Below are 26,379 nucleotides of genomic sequence, written 5' to 3' on the forward strand. Positions count from 1 at the left end.
TTATACACCAGAGAATCCAAACAGTTGAAAAATAGTGACCACACATTTTGCTCCATAACTCCACTTCTACAAGGGCTAGAGTTTAGCTTTTTAAAAAAAGAAAGAAAGCTGGGAATCTGTGGAAATTAATAGGAGGAATCTGAATCTTGAATTGATTTGAATAAAATCAGGCGCAATTCAATTTGGACCCGAATCTAGCCAGTGGACCACAGGGGTGATTTGTTCTGTCTCCAAATCAGCCGAATCAGCTAGATTCAGGTACAAATCAATGTTTACCCGAATCTATCTGCACATCCCTAACTGGGATCCTCTCCATATAAAGAACATGCTCTGCCACCAAGCTTCTTAACCTCTCCTTCCAGACTTCAGACTGGGCTGAAAAGAAGTTATGCTAGAGTACAATTTGTGTGACCATTTAACAAAGCATATTCATTTAAATCTTCCAGTCCTTGAGGCAGATGAGTAGTTTTCAGATATGTGAATCTGGATGGAATTACTACAAATGAAAAAGACTACTAGCCAAGTATCATTGGGTTTTAAAAGAACGTCCAGTGAAAGTGCACCAACAAATGTAATGAGGAGTTGGGATGAAGAAAAGAGGCTTCCAAACAGGACTTGAAATATTTCGTTAAGATAGGCAACATTCTGCAAGAACAGGACCACTGCAAGGCATCAGCTGTGCATTCATGCTAGTCTGCTACAATGCATAGTTAGAGAGAATGACCAAGACGATCAGATGTGGGAACAGAGAAGTGATAGTTCGCACCATAAAGTTATATGCTCACTCAGGTTCCATCAACTGCAGATCTGTTGTTCTGGTGCAAAAAAGAATAGTATGACATGGTAAGGGGTACAAAATAGTGATTCCCCCAATGGGCACAAAGCACTATTTCTCTTATAATTTGCCTCATAAGGGAGGCACTTTTTGAACACTTTATAGGAAGCTTAGCTGAACTCAGGAACCATGTCCAAGTAAAATATGCATAGAATGAGTCAGTTGAGCTGTTTAAAAGGCAAGCAGGCACAGGCAAATTAACCTCTCCCTAGGTAGCGTACACCTGAGACACTCTCATGTCACAGCAATTTGATAGACATGACTCAAGAACATGCTTTTAACTGTACAACCCACGGTCAACAACGTTTACAGTGTGACTCTATACCACTTTGGCTTTTCTCTCATTTCTTTCTTCCTGTTTTTCACTTGTTGCAAACATCAGTGATGCCTACACGGTATCAGGTTAGATACATGGATCCTAACAGTTGCTCAATAGTTACAGAGGAAGAATCGAATAGTCTTAAGACACAGACTGCACAGTCTCAGAACACTTTTGAACATACGTATCCCTGAGATGGTGCTGGCTTGTTTAACTGTCTTCTGTTCACAAAATCTAGTCTAAGCTGTACAAAACACCAAGTGACAGGAATCAAGGGAAATGCAACAGGCATTATGCTCTGCACCACTGTCAGTGTGTCCTCTGATATTGACTCCAGAAGCTTTTGAAATAGCCTTAAGCCTATTTCATAAATCATTTGAAACGGAATCCTGAACAACCACTTTGCCCTTATCACACAAGAATGCAACACAGGTAAAACATCACAGACCCATGAAATCAGACTCTTGTAATTACAAGCTTGATGTGTCAACCAAAGAGTCACTGATCACAGTAGCAGCTTTGATCCTAGATTTAATTAGATGATTTACTGAGCTATTCATCCAAATAACATTAACCTACTAACAAGATCAGGAAGCTCAGGCTATTCATTTCATAGAAAGCATTAAAAACCTGAAGGGTACGGTTTTACAGCATGCAACTATCACAACATTTTCATCAGAGCTACTGCTACTTTCTGATTTTAAAGTCCCCTTTCCCCAAACACTAGCAACAAAAGCAGCTGGGCACAGACTCTCCCCAAATTACAAGGCTTTGCAGATTAAGAGCCAGCCTCTTGCCCCCCAGTCAATTCTATGTAGCAGTTAAGTATGATTATTCTAGATTTTCATCCAAGCCTTCTACCCTATCAGCTCATTTCTGAAAAACTTTTAAGAATAGTGTAATGCTTAAGAGCAGAAAGTAGCAATAAGTGACAATAATTAACAGGTTATATAAACAGCACAATTTGAGGTACTAATCAAAACTTTATTGGCTGTGTTCTTGCCCTTTCGTTATATAATTTATCTCCCAAGTATTACTGTGCACACAAGATCCCCTGCCACTGTATGCAAAGCATTGTTCCACACTATACATTGTTTCCACATGTACATTTCACATTTAACTCAGACATGGTAGTACCTTGCATGTAGGCATTGTCTGACAAGGCAGCCCTTTTTCAACTTTTTATTAAGTTTTAAAAGTTAAGTAAGACCTAACAAACACAATTCAGTTTTCCATAAATGATGATGCTTAATTGGTATACCGACTATCGTTTCTCCAACATATGAACCGATTTACAGCAGTAAGTATAAGCAGTAAACTCCTATCTTTCTCCAAACAAAAGGAAAATAGTTGTGTATGTAAAAAGCTGCTAATAGCAGAAAGAAACAAGAACAAGCAGCAGAAAAAGCCAACCACAGTCAGATTAATACATGGACAAGAAAGACAGCTGCAAAAGGACATGTTTAGTCTGGGGATCACTATTATGATGATTAGAAAGTCCATCAGTTACTCATATGCTTTGAGGAATTGCCTATGTTTTTAAAAAAGTGTTGCTACTAATTTAAAATCCTTTTACTGATTAAGTTTGAAAAAATAGATTTTTAGTATTTTAGAAAAATTACATAATCTAGTTTTCAATATTTATGGTGTGCTCTGTATGACAACTAGATTTTGCTTTACACATTGAAATCTAAAGTGGCATTTGCTCTTGGACAGAAGCATGAAATATCTTCTGGCAGAGGACAGAGGTAGAGTTATTTTGTTTTTGTTTTTGGCATGCCTTTAGAAGGACAAAGTTGAAGCCAATGCAAAAGAAAAAACATCTTTCAATCTCTCTATGCCTGGTGCGAGAGTGACACCATGGTTGCCACTGCACTCTCCATCCGCTCCCCTATAATTTTCACTAACTGTGGTTCCCAGTTTGGGGTGGGTGGGGTGGAGTAAATTCCTGTAATTCAACTCCTCACCAGTCTTGGAGAAGATTTTTAAAGATGGAGTAGGTCATCTTGCCTTGTTAAAGCTGTCAGTATTATCACCTACAAGACACGACCGTGGCGTCAGAAGTGCCATACTATTCACAGTGACACCTGTACGACTCTTCCCCATTAGAAGTTTTCTGATGAGCTCAAAAGACGCAAACGAAGCTCACTGAGCCGCACCCAAAGAGGGAAACAATGAAAGAAGAGGAACATTGGAGGGTGGGGGTCATAAGGTCACTGATGACTGTGAAAGGTGGGCAAAAAAAGTACAAATGAAGGAAGAATCATGGAAGAGGTGTCCAGATTACTTGTTTGCAAGATCGTGGAAAGAGATGTAAAGAAGAAGCAAGTCACCCACCTCTTTGATCTTCGCTCTTTTCTGCTGGATGTCGGGGTCTGCCGGTTCCCCTCCGACGGCCCCGATTGGTTTCTGGAAAAGCAGGTCAGGCAATCCGGCGGCCCCTGCCTCCTTCCTGCCTAACTTATCCTGGAGAAGAAATTGAGCTTTGTCGTGGTGGATGTCTCTGCGGATCTCCTCGGGCAGTTTCTGCAGAGTCTCTTTAGCCTCTCGTAGAGCACGCTCGTGGTCCTCGCGGATCTTGGCCAAGTTCTCCGCTGCTTCCCCAGCAACGTCGGCCCCATAACTGCTGCTGCTACTGCCCGCTCCGACGACGTGTCCCGGTCCGGGTGGCTGCGGCGGTGCGAGCTGATCCCCCTGCGCTGGCGGCGGCGGCGGCTGCTGGAGGGTGGCCGAGTGGAAGAAGACGCCACTGAGGAGCTTGGAGGAGTCCGGCAGGAAGAAGATGGCCCCGAAGCAGAGCGTGATGAAGGCGCTGAACACCAGCAGCAGCACGAACTTCTCCGTCAGCCGGAACGCGCCGCTGGGGCCGGACACCTTCCTCCCTCCGACGCCACCCAAGGGCCCCCCGCCTAGAGAGCCGCCCACGGCGCCCGGACCCGCGGGGCTGCCGAAGAGCGGCAACAGGCTGCCGGCGGGCATGGCCTCCCCGCAGCGGTCAGCGCCCCCTACAGGCCCGAGACAACCACGGGGCAACAGCCGCTCGGAGTCTCCGCAGCAGTCGCCGCCACGGCCAGAGCGGGTGTCAGGCTGAGGCCAGGGGCTGGACCAGCCCGCGCTTCTTGTCCCCAGGCAGCGGCGGCAACTTTCCCCGTCCCCTTCAGCGACAGGAAGTTTTCTAGGCGGAAAGTCCCTGCTGCTGCTGCTGCCGCCGCCTCCCTTTTGGGAGTCGTGGGCTCACTCGAGGCAGGCGGCGGCGGCGAGCTGTGGCTGCAAAGCTGACTGAGCCCGGAGGTTCGCCGAGGTGGGTTACGGGCACCGGCTCTGTCAGCTGCTGCTGCTGCGGCCGCTTCCGCCGCCGCCGCCCCTCCCCATGTTGGCGCGTCCGCCGCTTGCCGTCAGGTACCCAGCGAGGAGGAGGATCTGCTGTCACCGGTTGTCACAAGAGACACCCCGCTACTTCACAGAGAAAGGGGGACTCCCCCGCGCGCTGCCAGTGCCTAGCACGTCCCAGCCGCTGCTTACTCGAGCACGGAGGAGCGCGGCGCAACTGAAGCAACCTCGAGAGTCGGGCGACTAGAGGGGAGAATGGGAGGCCCCGCTCGGCTTGGAAGGAGCCAATCGCCGGGAGGGCGGAGGAGAGGGGCGGCGACGGGAGAAGGAGAGTAGGCGGGGCCTGCCAAGGAGGGGCGGGGAGCAGGGCCGCTGGGGCGGCGGTTAACGTTGGGGAAGAGAACGGTTGGGGTTCCGTTGACGGCGCCAGGGGAGAGGTCGGAAGGGCGGGGAGCGGAACGCATGGCCTGGCGGAGAAGCAGCCCAGTCCCAAACACACACAATGTGTAGCCGCCGCCGTTGGCTAGGCTAGCTTTATATTGTGATGTTCCCCCATACAAGAATGCACCCTCCTCCCCACCATCATTAGTAAGCAAGAGCCCCTGGGTGGATTCACACGTGCGCGGCTGATCTTAAGTGTGTGTGTGTGTGTGTGTGCCCATCCGGATGTAAGGGAGTAGATGAGTTTGCTCCCGCGCCCCGGCCCGCACTCCCCGATCACCACATTTTACAGAGATTAACCGGGCCAGCGAGCGTGCTCCTCCCTGCCGGGCTGCCTCCCGGGCAGCAGGCTTTACGCTTCCCCCTGCCGGTTGAAGCTCGAGTGTGGTCGCGGGTTGCAGTCAAAATTGTAGGCGTGAATGGGCTCCCCTTCCTCCCCCGCTCCCCATTACTGCCTTGTATGGGCTCAGTAGTGCCAGTATAGTTAAGACGAGCAGTGTTTTCAACATTCCGCCATGCTTAGCCGCGAACGTAGGTGCTACCTCTGTGGGTGTGGGTGTGTGAGTGAGTGAGTGAGAGCTCGGGAACTTTTTCTCCTTGGACATGCTACGTCCTCGTGCCAAGCGAAGAAGGGCGGCATGCCTTTATTTATTATTATTATTTTTAATTTTATTGCACACGTATATATCACCCTTCGTTCAAAGATCGCGGGGTGGTGGTGGTGTCAGACATCATAAAACACAATAACATCAGATAACTCTCAAAAGAAAATACCGATAAATAAAATCCCACCGAAAGCAGGACATCTCTCTCTCTCTCTCCCTCTCCCCCTGTTTGTATAGGATAACCAGCTTCAAAGAAAGACAGAGTTCCAGTACCCTTCCTAATTGTGTAGAAGTAGAACGGTGGTGGTTCCGAATGTTTTTAAACCAGAAGGGTGTATCCCTTCGGTTGTAAGCGTTCAGCTCAGGTACCTCACAGAGATTTTTATAGTGTATGTTCACACACACACACACACACACACACACACACACACACACACACACACTTAAATGGTACAGTTATGAGACACTACTCCAGTCTCTGACTTACAACCAGACTAAGTTACTCATGAGTACTCCTATCAGAGGCGTAACTATAATAGGGCAAGGGGAGACAGTTGTCTGGGGGTCCACTGCCTTGGGGGGCCCCCAGAGGCAAGTCACATGACTGACTCCCCCAGCCGCACACCTGCCCGGGCTTCCTTCAGTTGTATTCATTCTCCAAAACTGATGTGAGTGTGAAGACCTGGAACTACCAGAACAGCATATCCTTCTCTAGTACCATTAAATGACTTGCATCGTCCACAATTTACAAAACCTTTTAAAAAATAATTTAGGATGATGTTCTATTGTGGCACATAGGTGTGTGTGTGTGTGTGTGTGTGTGTGTGTGTGTGTATATATATAAATTTTTACTATGCTTTTTGTTACCACTATTCAGCCTCATTTAAGGTTTCTTTACTTCATGAGTGGAGCTTGGGGGGGCGTCCTTTTTAAAATCTTGTATCTGGGCCCATTACAACCTTGCTACGCCCCTGACTCCTATTGAACATTTAAATTTGTATGTGTGTACCTGTGTACACATACAAACACAAATGTGAGTGTTACAGTTAGGGAGACAGGCTACTCCAGTTACTGTTACTCATAAGCAGTTGTATTGAAAATAATGGGACAAGTTTACTTGTCCTGTTAATTTCAATGAAGGTACTCTGCTTATTTTCTGAAGTCTGTCAGTCAGGCTGAGGGGAGCAGTAAGCTGAACTTCAGCACATAGCCAGCCAATCAGGAGCATAGGAGGAGGGATCAAAGTCCTCTCTTGTACATTAATGCAGTATGCACAGGAATCTGTCCCCTCTATCTGCCTGTTCATTAGACTTATAGCCTGCCACACCCCAAGGTCTTAGGGCAGTTAACAGTATGTTTGTTATTGTACTATGTTTTCTATATTTCATGGCCACCCAAAGCCATTTCGGAGAGACCATGTTACTCCTTTACTGATGGAGCTACACGGGCTGCCAATAGATTTCCGGACAAAATACAAAGTGCTAATTATAACTTATAAAGCCCTAAAGGACTTAGACCCTGGGTATTTAAGAGAGCGTCTTCTTCACTATGAGTCCCACTGCCCATTGAGGTCATCTGAGGAGGTCCGTCTCCAGTTACTGCCAGCTCATTTGGTGGCTACACAGAGGCGGGCCTTCTCGGTCACTGCCCCGAAATTGTGGAATGCACTCCCTGCTGAGATATGATCCTCCCCATCTCTGGCAATTTTAAAAAAACACTTGAAAACCCATCTTTTTGCCCAAGCTTTCTCAGCTTCCTAATTTTTTTTTTTGGGGGGGGTGTTAATCTCTGGTTTATTTTTAAATTGTTAAATTGTTTTAAGTTTTTTGTATATGTTTTTAACTGGTTTTATGTTATTGTAAACTGCCCAGAGACGAAAGTTTGGGGCGGTGTACAAATTTGATAAATACATTTTGAAGATGTACAGGCTTGAGCTTCAGGCATCTAATCTCTAGGGGGAAATAATTCCAAATCTGTGGGGCAGCATTAAAAACATCTTCCTTCATGTCCTTGCAGACATATAGATGATTTGGCACACAGATGGTATACTTAAGAAAGATTCCCCTGTGGATTTTAAAGGTTATGATGGACATGGAGGGAGTTGGAGACAGTCTCTTAGTTATGTTGGGCTCACAGTGTTTAGAGGTTTATAGATTGTCAGTCACTAACACTTCAATTTGAGCTTATTATTATTAACCTTGATCATGTTTATGTACTGTAATCTTATTGCAATAAAAAGAAAAGAAAACATTATACTCTGCTGCACATCTCTTATGGACCTTAACCATGGAAAACACAAACCCTTTTAGGAATATTGATCTCAAGGATCCCCAAGCAAACATGCACAGGCAAAGAGATTTGTTGGGGTGAGGCTGCAAATTGTAGGAATGGGATTGAGCTAGAACAGCCCCACATTCTTATAAAAAGGGATAGGGTTGCCCAGAAAGAGACATTTGGAAAGCACTTACAGTAAAAAGCAGAAATTGTCTGCTATGTTGTCAAAAGGGGAAAAGGTGGTGGTGGTGGGAATGGAACATTATTATCATTATCATTTTATTATTTTTATTTTATTTTATTTTAACAAAAACCTTGCAGTGAGGAATGAGTCAACATTTTACTAAACTTACAAAGATACATTTTCTATGGGAAGTTATGTAAAGCTACGCATTTATTGTTCATGGCCCTGTGCCCAAAGCCCATTGCCAAGCAGTAAATTATACAGTGGTGGTGTAATGAACATAGAAATGAAAGGAACAGCTATAAAATGGTTTAACAATAGCCTGCAAACTCTTTGACATTAAAACCACATTTATGGTGCAGTTACTCTAGAACATCTCCAGTGACTTCATGCAGCTACTCTTCACCATAAGGTTCAGAAAGTGTGTGATGAGAAATGAGAAAGAACCTTGCAGTAATCCCAGACTTTTTATTTAAACAAGTTAATAGTTTTTCAGTGGAAGATTTGAGACTTGAGATTTTACCATGGGACCACAGAAAAGCTTGATCAGCTTGCAACAAAATTATCCATGTAAATAGATTCCCCTTAGACTAGTGATTCTTTTCATTATTTTGTGGTGTGCTGTTCAGTTTGCTTGTTCTTTCTGGACCACCGTATTTTCTCATTATAGCCACTACAAATGAGACTGCTTGAAAGCCTTTGGAGTTAAAATTCGATCCTTTCCCCATTTTGATGCAGATGTCCTGGGCAACTGGGGTGAAGGGAAAAAGGGAGGTTGGCACGTATTCATTGTCTGTAAGATTATGTTTGTCAGCAAAGATACTACTAGAAGTTGAGTTTTAATCCAGCATTTACTATGTGCTGTGAAAAAGGCTTTCAACATTTTCCTGTATTATTTCTTGATAATTTTAAGGTTCATCTGGAATCATCCTATGGACGAACAGTAATTCCCAGATCACACTTAGAACCTTAGGTTTAGGAAATGAGGATAATAATGTAGGACTTCAAGCCAACTCAACATTTGTTAATCATTCTGACTGGCATCCTTAAAAGTGCACGGTTGCCACTGGAGAGTGCTTCTGAAGGCTCAGCTGGCTACACTGTTGGCTCCGTGATGGGGGCAAATTTTGAAAATCTTCCCTTCCCCAGAAAGCACTCTGTGCCACCCAGAAATATATCCCTGAGTGTAATACAGGAGACATATTTTTGAGCAACACAGAAGGACTTCTGGGGAAAGGGGAGGTTGCTGAAATTCACCCCTCTCTCTCACACACCAATGTAACATTAGTTTGGAAATCTCCAGACACATTGGTGTTACACCAGTGATTCTCCTTTTGCACCATTAGGATGTTAACCACTACATATTGATAGTTTTCTGTGTCATTCTCATGGAAGGTCATTTGGTAATATTTCAAAATCTTTAATAATTTAATTATTAATTTCATAATTTCATAATTTAATCCTCCTCTTTAATGAGGAGAAACTCAAGTATGTAGTACACCGCTCTGGGCTCCTTGGAGGAAGAGCGGGATATAAATGTAAAAATAATAATAAATAAATAAATAAATAAATAAATAAATAAATAATCCGTCTTGTGCCCTCAATTTTCTTTTTCAGTTATTATTATTATTCCATTTCTCTAGTCACCAAATTATTCAGTAAAGTCTATGTCTGCTGTTTTTTCTTTCCTGATGGTCTTCAGTGTGGTTTTACCAATTAAACACTACAGAAATTGCTTACCAGTTCTCTTCCTGGCCAAATTTAAGGCTCTTTCAGGATAATAGCTTCTGTTGCTGACAGCAATATTTAGTTGCTGAAAAGCTGCAGTTCTCCCACCAGTTAATGTTATAATTTCATTTGCAACTGCTGTGTAGAATGCAGCTGGGTTCTTCATGGAGTGCTCATTTAAGATATGGGATTTCTCTCCAAAATATTTACTTTCATTGGGACATGATGCTGCCAAAGAAATTATTAAACAACGTATTATGGATATGGAGAAGCAATCTGATGTAAGTCTTGTTAATCTTAGAAGCATTCCAGGTGGCTTCTCATACTACCCTCAGCCAGTGGTGTACCTTACAGATTTGACCACTCTAAACCAGAGGAGAGCGTTTTCGCTGGTGTGGTTTAATGCCCTGCTTTCTGCCATTATGGATGGCAGATTTAAGAGAATACCGCTCAGGAACCGGTTATGTCCATGCAGTTCAGGCAATATTGAGTCCATCTCACATGTGCTTTTATACTGTTTATATTATAGGGACATCCACATTGCCTGGATTGAATCACTTATAAAAAGCATGTCAAGTGGTTTTTAACACATGCTTTCATGCCGCGGGGTATCTGAAGAACAAATGTGCTTTGTAGCAGATTCACAAGATGTAGCAGATGCAGCAGATTCAGGGGATTAAATGGACAGTTCACATAGAGTTGACTCCTCTCTGCAATCTCTGGCAGATCTTTTTCCTGTGCATTCCCACCAGCTTGCTCTGGGATTTTCCTCCAACCAAACACAAATTGCATCACAGAGAGGAGGCGGCGAGAGAGTTTTTTTGTTGCTGTTAGTTTGACAGCTACGGAGGAGAGGAAGACTGGCATGACAAGTTGCTAAAAGCTGGATCAAACAGCAGAACCCTTGCCTTTGTGAGTGACTTCCTTCATCACCTCATGCCCCCCCCACACACACATACACACACTCCAGATGATTTAAGAGGCAGGGAAGTTTAAAGCAGAAATCAGAGCTTTCTCTCTGTCATGAAGAAAGTTACAGGCTAATGGAATCAGCTCAGACAAAAAAGTTCAGGTTACATCCATTTTGCATATCTAAAGCCTATGTAAACTCCACTGAGTTTTGAAAAACTCAGAATTACTGGCATGGCCACTTTACACATCAAGGGAGAAGTGGTGGGGCATAACAGAAGCTTTGGATTTTGGGGGATTTTTTAAGCCGCTGAAACTAGAGGATTTTCTTAAGCCGGACTTACTTCTGACTAAGCCAAAATGCACAGCCTTGATTTGGGGGGAAACAGAGTCCTGTCTGTACTGGTCCCTAATAGTCCGCAGCTACTTTGGGGTAAATGCAACTAATATGTGGACTGGCACACTCCATTCCAGAGGAGATTTGAAGTAAAAGCCCTGTGTAAAAGCCTCCAGGTAAATCAGAAGAGTATTACACTTTCTTTCTTCTGGTGTTTTCTTTTCATGTGCTTAAGTGTATTGCCCTTCATTTAAAAAGAAGAAGTGAAAAATGGCAAGAATGCTATTGTTTCATGTCCTATTATAATTCCTGAAGCTGAATGACAGCACTGTATATAAGTGATTGTAATGGGCAGTTCCCCATCCCAGGATATTTGCAAATATACATATATTTGCATATCAAACCACACACATTAGTGGTATGGGAAGGCAAGAGGGGGCCATCCCTACCTTGAAAATGTCCCCATCTGTCTCCCTTGTCTGATTAGAGGTTTCTATTGTGAATGATAGCTCCTAGGCAGGATTAGTGACTATACCAAACTCTATGATGATGTGAAAATGTCAAGTTATCTCTGTGTTTTTCCTGTCTCTATGATTAGCAAAGGGGTGGAACAGTTCAGCAGCTGACATGCATGCACATTCTGTAGCCTCACAGAGAGGAAGCAAACCAGGCCAGTCCATTTCCATTTTGCATATGGGCAGAAGCTATTTGAGTTAAATCTGGTTCAGGAGTTTAATCCCTTTCAAACTTTTCAGAATTTGTAGTGCAGATCACCCCTTGAAGAATTTGCACTGACTCTCCATTCCATCATCAAGCATTCAGTCCTTAAAGCACTTTACCTTAGCTATTTCTCCTTATATACCTTTCCTTAACTGTCAGTTCTATACCACTAATCTCTTTTGCCCCCTTTTCCAATTCCTGAAGTACTGCTTCCCTGGAACCATTTTCTACTTCTTTTGACTCTTACCTAGGGTCTCATCCCATGTATTGTGAATTTGGTTTGTATATGACTGTCAGCACATGTCAGAACATGTATCTGACTGCCATCTTGAAACAAATGGTGGATCGGCAAAAACAAAAACAAAAAACCCCCAACCCTGTTGGGATCCTCTAAAACCCCCTCTTATTTGCTGTGAATTTAAGAACTTAAGAACAGCTCTTTTGGATCAGGCCAAAGGCCTATCTAGTCCAGCATCATGTTTCACACAGTGGCCCACCAGATGCCTCTGGGAGGCACACAAGCAGGAGGTGAGGGCATGCCCTATTGTTACTCCCCTGCAACTAGCATTCAGAGGCATCCTGCCTCTGAGGCAGGAGGTGGCCTATAGCCACTAGACTGGTACCCATAGACCTGTCCTAGACCTGTTCCCCATGAATTTATCTAAGCCCCATTTAAAGCCATCCAAGCTAGTGGCCAGCACCACATCCTGTGGCAGAGAATTCCATAGATTAATTATGCACTGTGTGAAAAAGTACTTCCTTTTATCAGTCCTAAATTTCCTGATGTTCATTTTCATGGGATGGCCTGGTTCTAGTGTTGTGGGAGAGAGAGAAATTTCTCTCTGTCCACTCTCTACATGAATAATTTTATATACCTCTATCATGTCTCCCTGTAGTCGTCTCGTTTCCAAAGTAAAGGGCCCCAGATGCTATTGCCTTGCCTCATAAGGAAGGTGCTCCAAGCCCCTGATCATCTTGGTTGCCCTCTTCTGCACTTTTTCAAGTTCTACAATATCCTTTTTAAGATACGGTGACCAGAACTATACGCAATACTCCAAATGTGGCCGCACCATAGATTTGTATAAGGGCATTATTATACTAGCATTTTTATTTTCAATCTCCAAATGATCCCTAGCATGGAATTAGCCTTTCTCACTGCTGCTACGCATTGAGTCTACTTTCAATGAACTGTCCACCATGACCCCAAGATCTCTCTCCTGGTCAGTCACCGAAAGCTCAGCTCCCATCAACATATATGTAAAGTTGGGCCTTTTTTGCCCCAGTATGCATCACTTTTCATCACTTTTGCTTACACTGAACTGCATTTGCCATTTTGTTGCCAACTCCCCCAGTTTGGAGAGATGCTTTTGGAGTGCCTCACAATCTCTTTTGGAATTCACTACCCTAAATAGTTTAGAGTCACCTGCAAATTTGGCCACTTCGCTACTTACCCCAACTTCTAGATCATTTATGGACAAGTTAAAGAGCACTGGTTCCAGTACAGATCCCTGGGGGACCCCATTTCTTACTTCCCTACACTGTGAAAACTGTCCATTTATTCCTACGCTTCCTGTCCTTCCACCAGTTACCAATCTACACATGAACCTGGCCCCTTATTCAATGACTGCTACGTTTACTCAAGAGCCTTGGGTGGGGAACTTCATCAAAAGCTTTTTGGAAATCCATGTATACTATGTCAATTTGGTTTGTGTTGGACTTTAAAGGCTAATGTAGTTAGAGGGACATGCACACAGACTCACATGGGCATCAGGGGCGTACCATCCATTAGGCAAAGGGAGACAGTCGTCTCCTGGCCCGCTGCGTCAAAGGGTTCCCCAGAGGCCAGTCATGCACACCTGTCCCCCATGGCTGTGGTGACCACCTGATTGCAGCTAACTGCCTGGGCAGGCTGCACATTGACTGGCAGCCTCGGTGTGGTGAGGGCAGCGATTGGAGGGGCTTTCCCTTGCCTTCAAGGCAAGACCTAAGCAGCTGCGCCTGTGCACCCTCTCTCTCCCGGACCAGGCGGGGGCGGGTCAGCAGCCACCTCCCTGGTCTGGCACTGGGACCATTTCCAGGGTGCCCCAGCCTGTTTCCCCCCTGCCTGCCCCCATTTGCCCCCACCTGCCCCCACCTCTTTCTCCCCTCTCCTCCACCCTCCAGTGGGTGCAGCTGATGAAGCATTGGTGTGATATGATCAATACGTCCAGTCCCAGTTAGTAATCTTTCAGCCCTGTTTTGTACCAGCTGCAGTTTCCAGACTGCTTTCTAAGGCAGCCCCTGCCCTACGTACAATGTATTGCATTAATCTAAATGAGAGGTTACCAGGGCATGAGTAACTAAGCTATCTCTGGTCAGATAAGGTCCAGATAAGTTGGCATATCAGCCAAAGCTGATAAGAGGCACTCTGAGCCACAGAGGCCACTTGAGCCTCTAGTGACAGTGCTGGATCAATGAGCACTCCCCAAACTGCAAACCTGGTCCTTCAGGGGGAGTGCAAACCTATCTAGAACAGGCTGGACATCATTCACCCAGGCAGAGGAACCACTGATGAGCAGTACTTCTGTCTTGTCTGAACTGAGTCTCAGCTTGTTCACCCTCATCCAGGCACTGATTCAGGACAGTCACTGCCTCACTGTCTGATGAAAAAGAGAAATAAAATTGAGTGTCATCCGCATACTGATGACACCTCAGGCCAAATCTCTGGATGACCTCTCCCAGTGGCTTCATGTGGATATTTAACAGCATAGGGAAAGAATGGAACCTGCAGAACCCCAAAGCATAACTGCCAAGGGGCTGAGCAGTAATTCCCCAGCACCACCCAAAAGGGTGGTGTCATCCCACAGGAACCACAGTGCCTCCCACACCCAACTTGGTCAGTCTATCAAAAAAGATACTATGGTCAATAGTATCGAAAGCCTCTGAGAGATCCGAAAGAATTAACAGGGTTGCACTCCCCCATCTCTCTCTCTCTCTCTCTCTCTCTCTCTCTCTCTCTCTCTCTCTCTCTCTCTCTCTCTCTCTCTAGGTCATCCCACAGGACAACCAAAGCAGTTTCTGTTCCAAAGCCAGGCCTGATTGAAATGGAACTAGATAGTCCGTTTCCTCCAAGAGTGTCTGGAGCTAGTCAGCTGCTACACACTCAAGCACCTTGCCCAGGAAGGGAATATTGGCCACAGGCCTATAGCTGTTTACATCCTCAGACTAGATTTCTTTAGGGGTGGTTGAATAGCAGCTTCTTTCAGTGGAGCTGGGACCACTCCTTCTCTTAATGTGGCATTTAGAACCTGCTGGACCCAGCTAAAACTTCCCTCCCTGCCAGATTTAATAAGCTATGAAGGACAAGAGTCAAGCATGCACGTGGTTGGCCAAACTCGGACTAAACACCTTGTAGACATCCCTGGGGACCAATAATTGAAATTCCTCCAGCAAAGCTAGACCAGATGTTACTCTGGACACCTCTCCCAATGATCCTGCAACAGCCTAACCCAGCCTATCCTACCCCTTCCTATAGTTCATTCATCCGTCTATGACCTCTCCATGCACCCCTTTTTGTTTGCATATATTCTGCCTCGCAAACTATTGTCATTTTTTAAAAAGTGAAATGGTAGTGCTACCCAATTACAGCAAGATTCTAAAGCTACATATTGAGTATGCACTTCTGTCTTTTTACTTCAATTATACTGTAAGAATGATTTCCCAACAATTCTTTGCCAAATCAGATTGAACTCTGAACCTCTGCATGGTGATATAAAGGCAGTGCTATATTCATACGTTTGCGACTTTGACACTCTTGTGCACAATTTATTTTCTTTGTCCTTTAACCATTGTCTTTCAGACCTTTCATGTATACCTTCATGTATACCTTGTACAGTGTTTCAGAATGAATTCAACTTTGTAGGTCATGTTGCTGTAAATAAAAGTCCAATAAAAGGACTAATAAGTAAGACTGGTAGTGAATGACTTTTGTTGATATGCCATTTCTCTGTTCAGTCTGATGTAGAAATGACGACGACAGGATATTTTTCCAGGCTGTAACTCAACACTGATGCCTTCGATCGAACATTTAAGTAACTATGTTTAGTTACCAATGTCTCCCTCTTTTTTCATCTCCAGTTCTGTAGAAAATGTCTTTCTGGTGCTATGCAAGGATACATAATTCTTGTTACCAGTCCTTTTCATTTGCCTTTGTATAATATTAATACTTTCCAGAAAGTAAGGGACATAATTTCATTATATGGCTAATGGGCAGCAGAAAAGAAAGGAGAATACCAATCTCTTTCCTCAATCTGTCTCCCCAATGCCTCTGATCCTCCCCATGAACAACTGACCTTGTGGGGCTGGAAGCCTAAAGGTTCTGAGCTTAGGATTTCACAATGGGCCAAGCATGAGTGGAAAAGGAGAGGCCAGGGGCATATCTAGGGGTAGGGCAGGCAGGGCACATGCCCCGGGCGCCACTTGAAGGGGGGCGCCATTTTGTAATTTTTTTAAAAAAAAATGGCTGCCAAAAACAAAATGGCCACCGTGCATGCTCAAATGGCCTCTGTGAGGCTCTAGGTCATGCCAGGCTTTGCAGAGGCCATTTGAGTATGCGCGGTGGCCATTTTGTTTTCAGTGGCCTTTTTTAAAAAAAAAAAAGATTATTTTTAAAAATGGCCACTGCACATGCTCAAATGGTCCCTGCGAGGCCCTAGAGGCCAGCGGGGTGAGGGGGGATCTTAGCAAAAAAAACACCCAGCCTTTAGGAAGCCCACCAAAGGGGCTATGGGTAAAAATAATAATAATAAAAATATAATATAAGACACTGTACACATATTCAGATTGGCACTATGTACAGAGAATCAGGGCTTGTGAATACTGAGCTGACGCTTAAGAGCTAGGATTGTATTCATTTGCTCTTACTTTGCTTCTTGTGATAAGCGAGTTAAATGTGATGTCTTGCTAATATGGCTATTAATGGTGAGTTTGTCTTTGAATCAGTGTGAAACCCTTAATATTAAGGCCCACTGGGAGTTTCTTGCTCTCTTTCTCTCATTTTAACTGTCTTTCTGAAAGTCTAGAATATGTTCCAAGCAGTGACACAGTTTACTCTGCATATCCTTTAATTATTTACAGAGTATCTGGGAAAAGTCAAATTCTCCATTGATTTTTAAAACTTATGTAATGGTGATGCTACAATGCATAGTAGAGAATTAGACAGGCACTTCTGTTTAGTTTTCCAAGTACATCTCCACATGGTATTTGGGTATTTCATGAGCCCCAGCATACTGAAATTTGTATTTTTCCAGCATTTTTTGGTCTGGCTAAGTCCACTGCTAAATAGTTTTTGAAATATTAAAAGATTAACGAGCTTGACTTGTATTTTTCAGCTGATATTATGGTAAAGTTAACTGAAAGATGGGTGTCAGATGCTTGGACAGGGGGCGCAATTTCAGTGTTTGCCCTAGGCACTATTTTCCCTAGATACGTCTCTGGGAGAGGCAGCACCTCTGCATTTCATTATACAGTATTCTGCCACTGTGCAGCCTATGATAACTGACCATGCTAGACTTAGTGTGCTGGGAGATTGTAGGGCTGTTCTTACAATCCTCTTCAGGGTAGTAGGTGCAGCTAGGCTGGTTTCAAGAACCATGTGCACATCTGCTTGGCCATTGTGAGAATTCTACAATAAAGGTAGGAGGAGGGGGAAATGTGTTGGAGCTAGGACCCTGGAGCTAGGACCAGCATCAGCTCTCAGCTGCAATGTCTCATAGTGACCACTGCGGGGGGGGGGGATGGTTTAGGGTCATGGATAAAAGTGCTGGACTCCTCCCCTCTTTGTTCTTCCAGTGTTAATCTCCATTTTGTCTCTCCAGAGATGGCTGTTTGTTTTGGTCTCACTCTTTAGCCATGAGCTACAGCTGAAATAAGCTGCAGGCTTTTTCACATTTGTTTGTAACCTTTTCTTTAAATAAATCCTTGCAGTTCTTCAATACTAAAGAACTGTTTAGTTCTTTAGTATTAAAGCTGGAGTGAGCAGTGAGGTGGCCAGATTTGCAGATGACACTAAACTATTTAGGGTAGTGAAATCCACAACAGATTGTGAGGAGCTCCAACAAGATCTCTCCCAACTGGGGGAGAGGGTGACAAACTGGCAAATGCAGTGCAATGTAAGCAAGTGTAAACTGATGCACATTGGGCAAAACCCCCCAACTTCACATATACATTGATAGGATCTTAGCTGTCGGTAACTGACCAGGAGAGAGATCTTGGGGTCGTGGTGGACAGCTCATTGAAAGTGGCAACTCAGTGCTGTGAAAAAGCTATGAAAAAGGTTAATTCCATGCTAGGAATCATTAGGAAGGGGATTGAAAATAAAAATGCTAATATTATAATGCCCGTATACAAATCTATGGTGCAACCACATCTTGAGTACTGTGTACAGTTTTAATTAATTAACTAATTAATTAATTAATTTCCACATTTATAGCCCGCTCTTCCTCCAAGGAGCCCAGAGCGGGGTACATGGTCATGTCTGTCCTCACAACAACCCTGTGAGGTAGGTAGTTTTAGTCTTCATATTTTAAGAAAGATATTGTAGAACTGGAAAAGGTGCAGAAGAGGGCAGCCAAGATGATCAGAGGCCTGGAGCAGCTTCCCTTTGAGGCAAGGCTACAGCATCTGGGGCTCTTTACCTTGGAAAAGAGGCAACTAAGGAGAGACATGATCAAGGTGTATAAAATTATTCATAGAGTGGAGAGGGTGGACAGAAAGAAATTTTTCTCCTTCTCTCACAACCTTAGAACCAGGGTCACCCCATGAAATTGAAGGTTGGGAAATTTAGGACCGACAAGAGGAAGTACTTTTTCACATAGTGCATAATTAATCTATGGAATTCCTTGCCATGGGATGTGGTGATGGACACCAACTTGGATGGTTTTAAAAGGGGCTTAGACAGAGTCATGGTGGGCAGGTCTATCAATGGCTACTAGTCTTGTGGCTGTGGCCTACCTCCAGCCTCAGAGGCACAATGCCTCTCAATACCAGTTGCAAGGGAGAAACCGCAGGACAGAGGGCACGCACATATCCCTTCCCTGAGGGCTCCCCAGAGGCATCTGGTGGGCCACTGTGTGAAACAGGATACTGGACTAGATGGCCCTTGTGCCTGATCCAGCAGGGCTGTTCTTACGTTAACTGTCACAAGACCTCTTACTTTTCTGCTTTCTCACCAAACTGGTTTTGCTCTGGGGAGTGAACTGCCATTCTTCCCCTACAAAATGATTATCTGTGAGCTGGGTACAGAGGTGGAAGGTGTAGGGAATGCTTCCTTCTACCCTCATTCTGGAGCTGGAACAAGTTCTGGGCTCACACTGACTGCTTACCCGCATTTTCCTCTCCTCCTACTTTGCTTGTAGAATTCTCATGGTGGCCAATCTGCATCTGACACAGGGTGTGTGACTTGGGGCACATGCACGCTTTAAATGTGTGATTGAAAATCTTAGGGGGCGGGGAAGCTGCCAGAGGACTTTGTCCTCTGGCCGCCAAATTGCTCCCTACGCTCCTGAACAGAGGCCTTGCTCCAGTGCCTGTGTTATCAGCAGTTAGGACAGGTAGCAGCTGGAAAAACAGGGCTTTTTAACGTAGTGACACCCAGACTTAATAATTCTCTCTCCAGACTGGTTCATGTTGTTCCTTTTAAAAATCTTTCTGGCACCAAGCTAAACCAGTTGTATTCAGGCAAGCTTTGGGAAGTTTAATATAGGCAAGCATGGGGTTTACTATAGCTTTGTTTCTGCTGCTGAGTTTTAGACTTTTGTATGTATTATTAAAATTATATTAGGTTTTAGGGGATTTTTTATGTTTTGTTTAAAAAAACCCTATTACATTAGCTACCTTAACTGCCACGGTAGAAAGGTAGACTGTTCATTTAAACAAATGGACAAACCAACACACTGCATAATGTTCCTTCAGACCATGTTCTGGGTAGTCTTCTGGATTATCTTTCCACTTTCTTATTCCTCTGCTCTTCCTTGGGTCTACCTTTCCCTGGAACCTTGGAAGTGACAGGTGTCTCCACCTCCCTTAGCCATGCTGAAAGCTTCATATGACCATGAGGCAGAAGTTCTAGACAGCCTTTTACAGATGTATTGTTACAGTGATTTTTTTTTTTTAAAAAAAACTAAGACGACTTTGGTAGATCAAATGTTCTCCCTTATTACTGTTTCTGGTGTATACTGTGAATATGGTTTCTTGTGGCTGGTTTAAAAATTTCTCTTTCATTATTTTACAGCAAAGCAAAAAGAGTTTGCAAAATCTTTTTGATTAGAGGGCATAGATTCAGTCAGCTAGGGACCAGTTTAAAAAGTCAGAAAATTTATGGGTAGCGCCAGCACCAGCATCCCTTGAGTCTGAGTTTGCAATTGCTGGAGATTTCTTTGTCCTTTGTTAAGAAACTCCCTACATCGAAGGATGAATATATTTCAGATCTGGAACAGATTTCAGATCTGCTTTCTGACAAAAGCTTGTCAAAAAACAAGCTTTTGCAGATGGTTTGCACCCAAGTCAAACGTAGATTATGAGGTTTAAATACAGATTTGGTAGCAAGAGTCAGTATTTGAATTTTGAGATTTATACCATGATTTTTTTATATTAATGGTGAAACTAGTAGGTGAGACTCAGGGGACAGACAATGTGGAAGAACTCCTTTATTTGATTAGGTCCTTTTTGTGTGCACACATTATTCTCTAAGCCACCAATGAAAATCTGATTATAGTGCCCATAAGGTTCTTCCCATAAACATGCTGTACAACAGTACACACAAAACAGAAGTTTTCTTGTCAAAACAATTGTAAACATTTGTATGTCACTTGTTATGCACAAAGCATCATTCATTTAAGGCAAGGCATACTCTACACATTTTGCAGGAAGATGAAGAGGGAAAATAACATTCTCGTAGTACTGAGTAGGGTGCACAGGTCAGCAGGGATTTAAATCCAGTTCTAAACTAAACTAAAGTCATGTGAGATATCCCGCTGACATCCGTGGCCCACATGTTATGTAAGCTAAGGAGCCATGGAACCAGTAAACTAGCTGCACTCAAGTCTTGCATCACAGCACAGTGCAAGAGGAGGGGAATGAGGATGTGATTTTTGCTTCTCTCCCCTCTCTGCAAAAGCCCATTTTGTTGCCGGGGTATTCCATGAGAGTTGCGCAACTCTCAGAGACATATATCCATGGTTGGGGAAATGACATCCAACATCAGCATATGCGGGTGGGGGGGGCACATCAACCTTGTGTGTCCACAGGTCGGGGGTGGCCGCGGAGGTAATTTACAGCCACCATTTTAGGAACCGGAGGCACAAAATGGCTCCTGTCAAAAACAAAACAAACAAACAAAAAAGAACCCATAATTTTTGGCTGATTTTGGGCCAAGTGCAACTTGGGGGGGAGCAGCAGAGACAGGTAAGGATCCCCCCCCGTGAAAATCAGCCAATTTTCAGCTGTTTCCGGCCAAAAATGGATGACCGGGAACCTAACCCCCACAATCCCATAAGGACAAATGATCCAATATTCACGGTTTCCATTTCCATGGCACAGCTGCAGAACGGAACCCCTGCGAATATCGAGGCCCACCTGCATGTCCTTATTCCCCTCCAAGCACTGTGAGGCAAGCCTTGAGTGCAGCTAGTTTACTGGCTTCTTGCGAGAGTGGAGCTCTTCTTCCACCTGCCTGAGCCTGCATAAAATGAGGGCCACAGGTTCCTTTTAATGAAGACTACTACATAAGTCACTCTGTTTTTGGCTAGACATTGGCATATTAGGGAGTGAAATAGCACATTTTCGTTTACTCTATCTATCATCTAGGGATGGCTAACTTTTTTTTTGAGGGTGTACTCTACTTTCCAAATGGCAGTCTGGGAGTAGAAGTGAATCTTGACACACAAACCGATTCCATAATAAATTGTTATCTAGCAAGAAGAATTTCACAGGTATGATGTAAATTCACATGGGCATAACACTAAGTAACAATATGTATATTTACTGGGCCTGTGCACACTTGAAAAAGTTGGATCCAATCTGAATCCAACCTTATCCGATTCTTTGCCCTCTGGGCATTGCAGATACTGAGTCAGAGTTGGATTTCTAGTCAGAAATGATCAGGGGATGGAATTAAGATCCTTAAAGGGGCTTCTGATCTAGAACCTTTTTTTAAAGTTCTGGTTTGAAACAAGCCAGTTTTAGCCTTTATTAAAATTTTTAATTTCTTTTTAAAAATTCCCCCCAAATAATATGAGTTACCCATAGCCTTGAAAAAAATAACAGAGTCCTGCCAATATGGAATTCATGTGTGCCAGATTTCATAACTGTATGCCCATCCATTCCTGAGATATACAAGTTGTTCTAGTAAGAACTAATCTGCCTACTTTCCTTTCACTATCTCTACAACTGGACTAAATTTGGTTCAAATCAAGGTCCACAAGTTAGATCTCTTGTGCCTCAAAAGTTTACGCATGCACCATTTTGAATTGGGATGGATGGCATCATTACACACAAATATCCCTGTGTGTCACTCACTACTATTGTACCAAATTTGGTTCAAATAGTTTAGACAGTCTTCAAGATAGTGCGCCTGCACCTCAAAAGTTCACATGTCTAACATGTTGAATTGGGGTGAATGACATTATCACAAACTATGTCATTGGGACATCCCTATGTGCCCCTACAGCTGAAGCAAATTTGGTTCAAATTTGTTAGGCGGTTCACAAGTTAGCCCACTTGTGCATGAAAAGTTTATCCGCTTGCCATCTTGAACTGGGGTGGATGACATCATCACAAACTAGATGGTTGAGGTGTCCCCATGTGTCCCTACAATTGTACCCAATTTGGTTCATATTGGTCCAGGCATTGCAAAGTTGATAGGGGAAACACAGACACAGACACACGGACACACAGAATGCTGGATGATCTCACAAGGCAACTGGAAAGTAGGCTAAAAGTGAGGAGCAAAAGGGGCATGCTGTTACCCCTTTTCATGATGACAAAGTGCAGATTCCTCCTCATGCTGGTGGAATGATGGTCCAATGAGGGTATTCAGTTTCAGAAGTTTTCATAACGTTCTGGCTTGAAACAAGCCAGAATTCACATTTTTTAGCCATTTTAAACAAAAATTTCAAAAATTTGCCAAAAATCATAGAATTGACCAATTCTCTTCAAATTCCCTATAGAGGGCCCTTACTTCTTAACGACATGTGTGTCAAGTTTCAAGGCTCTAGGTCCAACTACTGATTTTTAGTGAATTATTTTCAATTTCCCCATACACCTCTGGGGGGTGGGGGATCCTATTTTTGGAAGGTTTTAAAATGACAGTTTCCACCATTTTGTACCTCTGATCTCCTAACATGATTCCCAGCACGAATTCTAGCTTTCTGACACCATATCGGATATGTTCAATCTGATACCAGAAAGTCAATGTTGGATTGGAAATGTCAGATTTTTAAAACTGATTTTGCAAATCTTGGATGAATTTCAACATTTCCAATCCAACTTTGCACAGGCAAAATATTTACATATTCACATATTTTTACAATTTAAAACTGTTTTTTAAATTCCATTGAAGTGGAACTGAGCAGATCTTTTACCACACCTCATAGGTGACTAGTTGGCCACTCTTAATCTATATATGAGCATATGTCTCATCTCTCAGTAGCAATAGCAATAGCAATAGCACTTACATTTATATACCGCTCTATAGCCGAAGCTCCCTAAGCGGTTTACAATGATTTAGCATATTGCCCCCAACATTCTGGGTACTCATTTTACCGACCTCGGAAGGATGGAAGGCTGAGTCAACCTTGAGCCCCTGGTCAGGATCGAACTTGTAACCTTCTGGTTACAGGGCGGCAGTTTTTTTACCACTGCGCCACCAGGGGCTCAGTACTCGTTGCTCTCCAGTTACATCTCACTTTTCAGCATGCTATATCTGAACACAGATGCCATTCTCTTCGGCAAGAAATATGACAGCAGAGAAAAGGATTTTCTGCTATGAATAAAGAAGAACCCCTATACTTTTTGAAGAATTACTGCTCCCTGTTTGGCATTGCTGCAGAGTTGAACATATTTTGTGCCTTAAATGTTGGAGATGCAGCTCCTCATGGCATTGACTCTTAGCACCAGCAAGAGTCTATTGACCGGTAGGGGCATTAGGGGTAGAGATAGCCAATAAGGGCATTCCCCCTCTGAGCATGCTTCCTCTATTCTGCTTCCCCTTTGTTAGATGGATAGTTTCAGGATTCGTTCTGTCACCTTGAGCGAGAGACTTCCTTCTTCTTCCTTCCCTCTTCCTGTATGAGCTAGCAATGAGGCATGATAGGTCTTATCTATCTCCCTGATGGATCTCCTAAATAAACGGCTTCATTTAGAACTCTAACTCCATGTTTCCAGACAATATTAATTAGTAGTGCTCCCTTACCTGTGCACTTCCGCTGTAGCTGAGGCAGATAAAGAAATCCCTCCTCCTCCTATCCTTTCTAACATTAAGGATATGGCCTGTGAACATATTCCATGCCTTTGTTTCTCATATGTACGGACATTCTTTTGCAAATATACATTTCGAAGAGCCCTTGCAATCTGACTCTCTTTTTAAGCTTAGTTATAATAGGGCAGTTTTGTCCTGCAACCCTCAGTCTAGCTCCATGCATTTCAGTTAGCACAATTACTCATGAGAGAGAGCTTCTCAGGGGGCAGCCTGCCACTGGTTGATTAATGCTAGCTGGGATGTCTGTGTTCCGGGCACACTGTTACAAATATTTGTCTCTTTCCAAATGAAATCAAGGACTTTCACTCAGTTTTCTAGCCCTAGTACTGTAGCCTAAGGCTGCTTTGTTGATGGATTTACTCTGTTGGCTCACTTTTTAGCCTACAGTACTTTCCTTAAGGAAAGTAAGCTTATTAGATCACCTAACAGTGTGTGTGTGTGTGTGTGTGCATTTGTGTGTCCCTCACATCAATTTTGCATGCCTGGACCAATATGAACCAAATTGGGTACAGTTGTAAGGACACATAGGGAACCCTCAATGGCATAGTTTGTGATGATGTCATCTACCCTGATTCAAGATGGTGGAGGCATAAGTAGGCTACCTTGTGAACTGCCTAACTGATTTGAACCAAATTTGCTACAGCTGCAGTGACTCATAGGGATACCTCAAATAGCATAGCTTGTAATGACGTTATCCACTTTAATTGAAACTGGTGGTGGATGTGTGAACCTTTGAGGTGAAAGTGGGCTAAATTGTGGGCCGTCTAACTGATTTGAAGTAAATTGACTATAGTTGTAGTGAGTGACACATAGGGATACCTCAATGGCATAGTTGTGATGATGTCATCCACCCCAATTCAAGATGGCATATACATGAACATTTGAGGCGCAAGTGGGATAACGTATGAACCACCTAAGTGATTTGAAAAAACTGTGGACACATAGGGACACCTCAGTTGCGTAGTTTGTGATGATGTCATCCACCCCATTGAAAATGGCAAACGCATGAATGTTTGAGGCATAACTGGGCTAACTTATGAAACACCTAACCAATCTGAACCAAATTTGCTACAGCTGTAGGAACATATAAGTATGGCTCAAGTGTTTCATTTGTAATGATGTCATCCACCTTGATTCAAGATGGTGGACATGTGAATGGTTGAGGCACAAGTGGGCTTACTTGTGCACTGCCTAACCGATTTGAACCAAATATGGTACAGCTGTAGTGAGTGACACATAAGGATACCTCAGTGGCATAGTTTGTGATGATGTCATCCACCCCAATTCAAGATGGTGGACATATGAACATTTAAGGCTGAAGTGGGCTAACTTGTAAGGATGGCAATAATTAATTAAGATTATAGTGAAAGAAAAATAGGTAGATTATTTCTTACCAGAACAACTTGTTAAATAGGAGATGACTAAACAGTATTGGGAAGAAAAATCCAGACTTGGATACCTCATTGATCCCCATGGGTAGCATAGGTGTCCCAATTTTTTTAAAAATGTGCAGCCAGATAAAAACAAACAAAAAGCCTGCAGGCCACACTCCTATTGGCCACACTACCACTAGTAAATGAGAAGCATCTTCCCAGCATATATAAGTTGCTCAGCATGTACAATGGAAGGTGATCACTAATTGTACATGGACTCCAAATGACAATTTTAACTGGAGCATAACTAGGTAATGAATTGTTGGCCTTAATCAGGACACGCATTAAATCCTGGATTTACCTTGTCATCCATGCATATTCAGTTTCTGTCTGTAGAATAAATGCATTGTGAAGTTTCTGATATGCAAGTGACTTAAATGCTTTGTGCTCTTGTGGCGGGTTCCCCCCCCCCCCGCAACCAGTCTCTTTATTTGTGACTGGCAAGATGATATTTGTTGTCTTTCTTAGTCTCTAGCTAGAAGAATAAATCAATTGTGCCTGATATGTGTATTAGCAATCTGTTAGATCTTGCTGTCCTACAACTTGGATAAAAGTTGTAGGGGTGTGCTTGAACCATGGTTTGAGTACCAGTTCGAGCCCTGGTAGGGAGTGGGAAGTGGGAGCTTTAAGAAAGAGGAGAGCAGGTTCTTACCTGCTCTCCACTGCCCCATGCAGCTCCTGCTGAGGTGGCACTCGGCCCCAGTACCCCCGCTCAGCACCAGCATGCACATGGCATCCATGCATGCGTGG

The 26,379-nt window shown here is 43.6% G+C and overlaps 1 protein-coding gene and 1 long non-coding RNA gene across 2 annotated transcripts in view; one reads left to right on the forward strand and one right to left on the reverse strand.

Moving 5' to 3' along the window:
• The window catches only part of MAN1A1 (mannosidase alpha class 1A member 1), a 109,531-nt gene extending 104,687 nt beyond the window's left edge, over positions 1–4,844 (reverse strand). Inside the window, exon 1 of the mRNA XM_053283003.1 lies at positions 3,492–4,844. Coding sequence (XP_053138978.1) covers positions 3,492–4,133 — 642 coding nt within the window. The 5' untranslated portion in view covers positions 4,134–4,844. The remainder of the gene's footprint in view (positions 1–3,491) is intronic.
• A 93-nt stretch (positions 4,845–4,937) lies between these two features.
• On the forward strand, positions 4,938–7,783 carry LOC128339325 (uncharacterized). The gene is made up of 2 exons (XR_008312994.1): positions 4,938–5,072; positions 5,768–7,783. It is a non-coding gene; the product is annotated as an uncharacterized LOC128339325 (long non-coding RNA).
• Positions 7,784–26,379: the final 18,596 nt, after the last annotated feature.

The sequence above is a fragment of the Hemicordylus capensis genome, chromosome 1 (genome assembly GCF_027244095.1).
Source record: "Hemicordylus capensis ecotype Gifberg chromosome 1, rHemCap1.1.pri, whole genome shotgun sequence".
Classification (NCBI taxonomy): Eukaryota; Metazoa; Chordata; class Lepidosauria; order Squamata; family Cordylidae; genus Hemicordylus; species Hemicordylus capensis.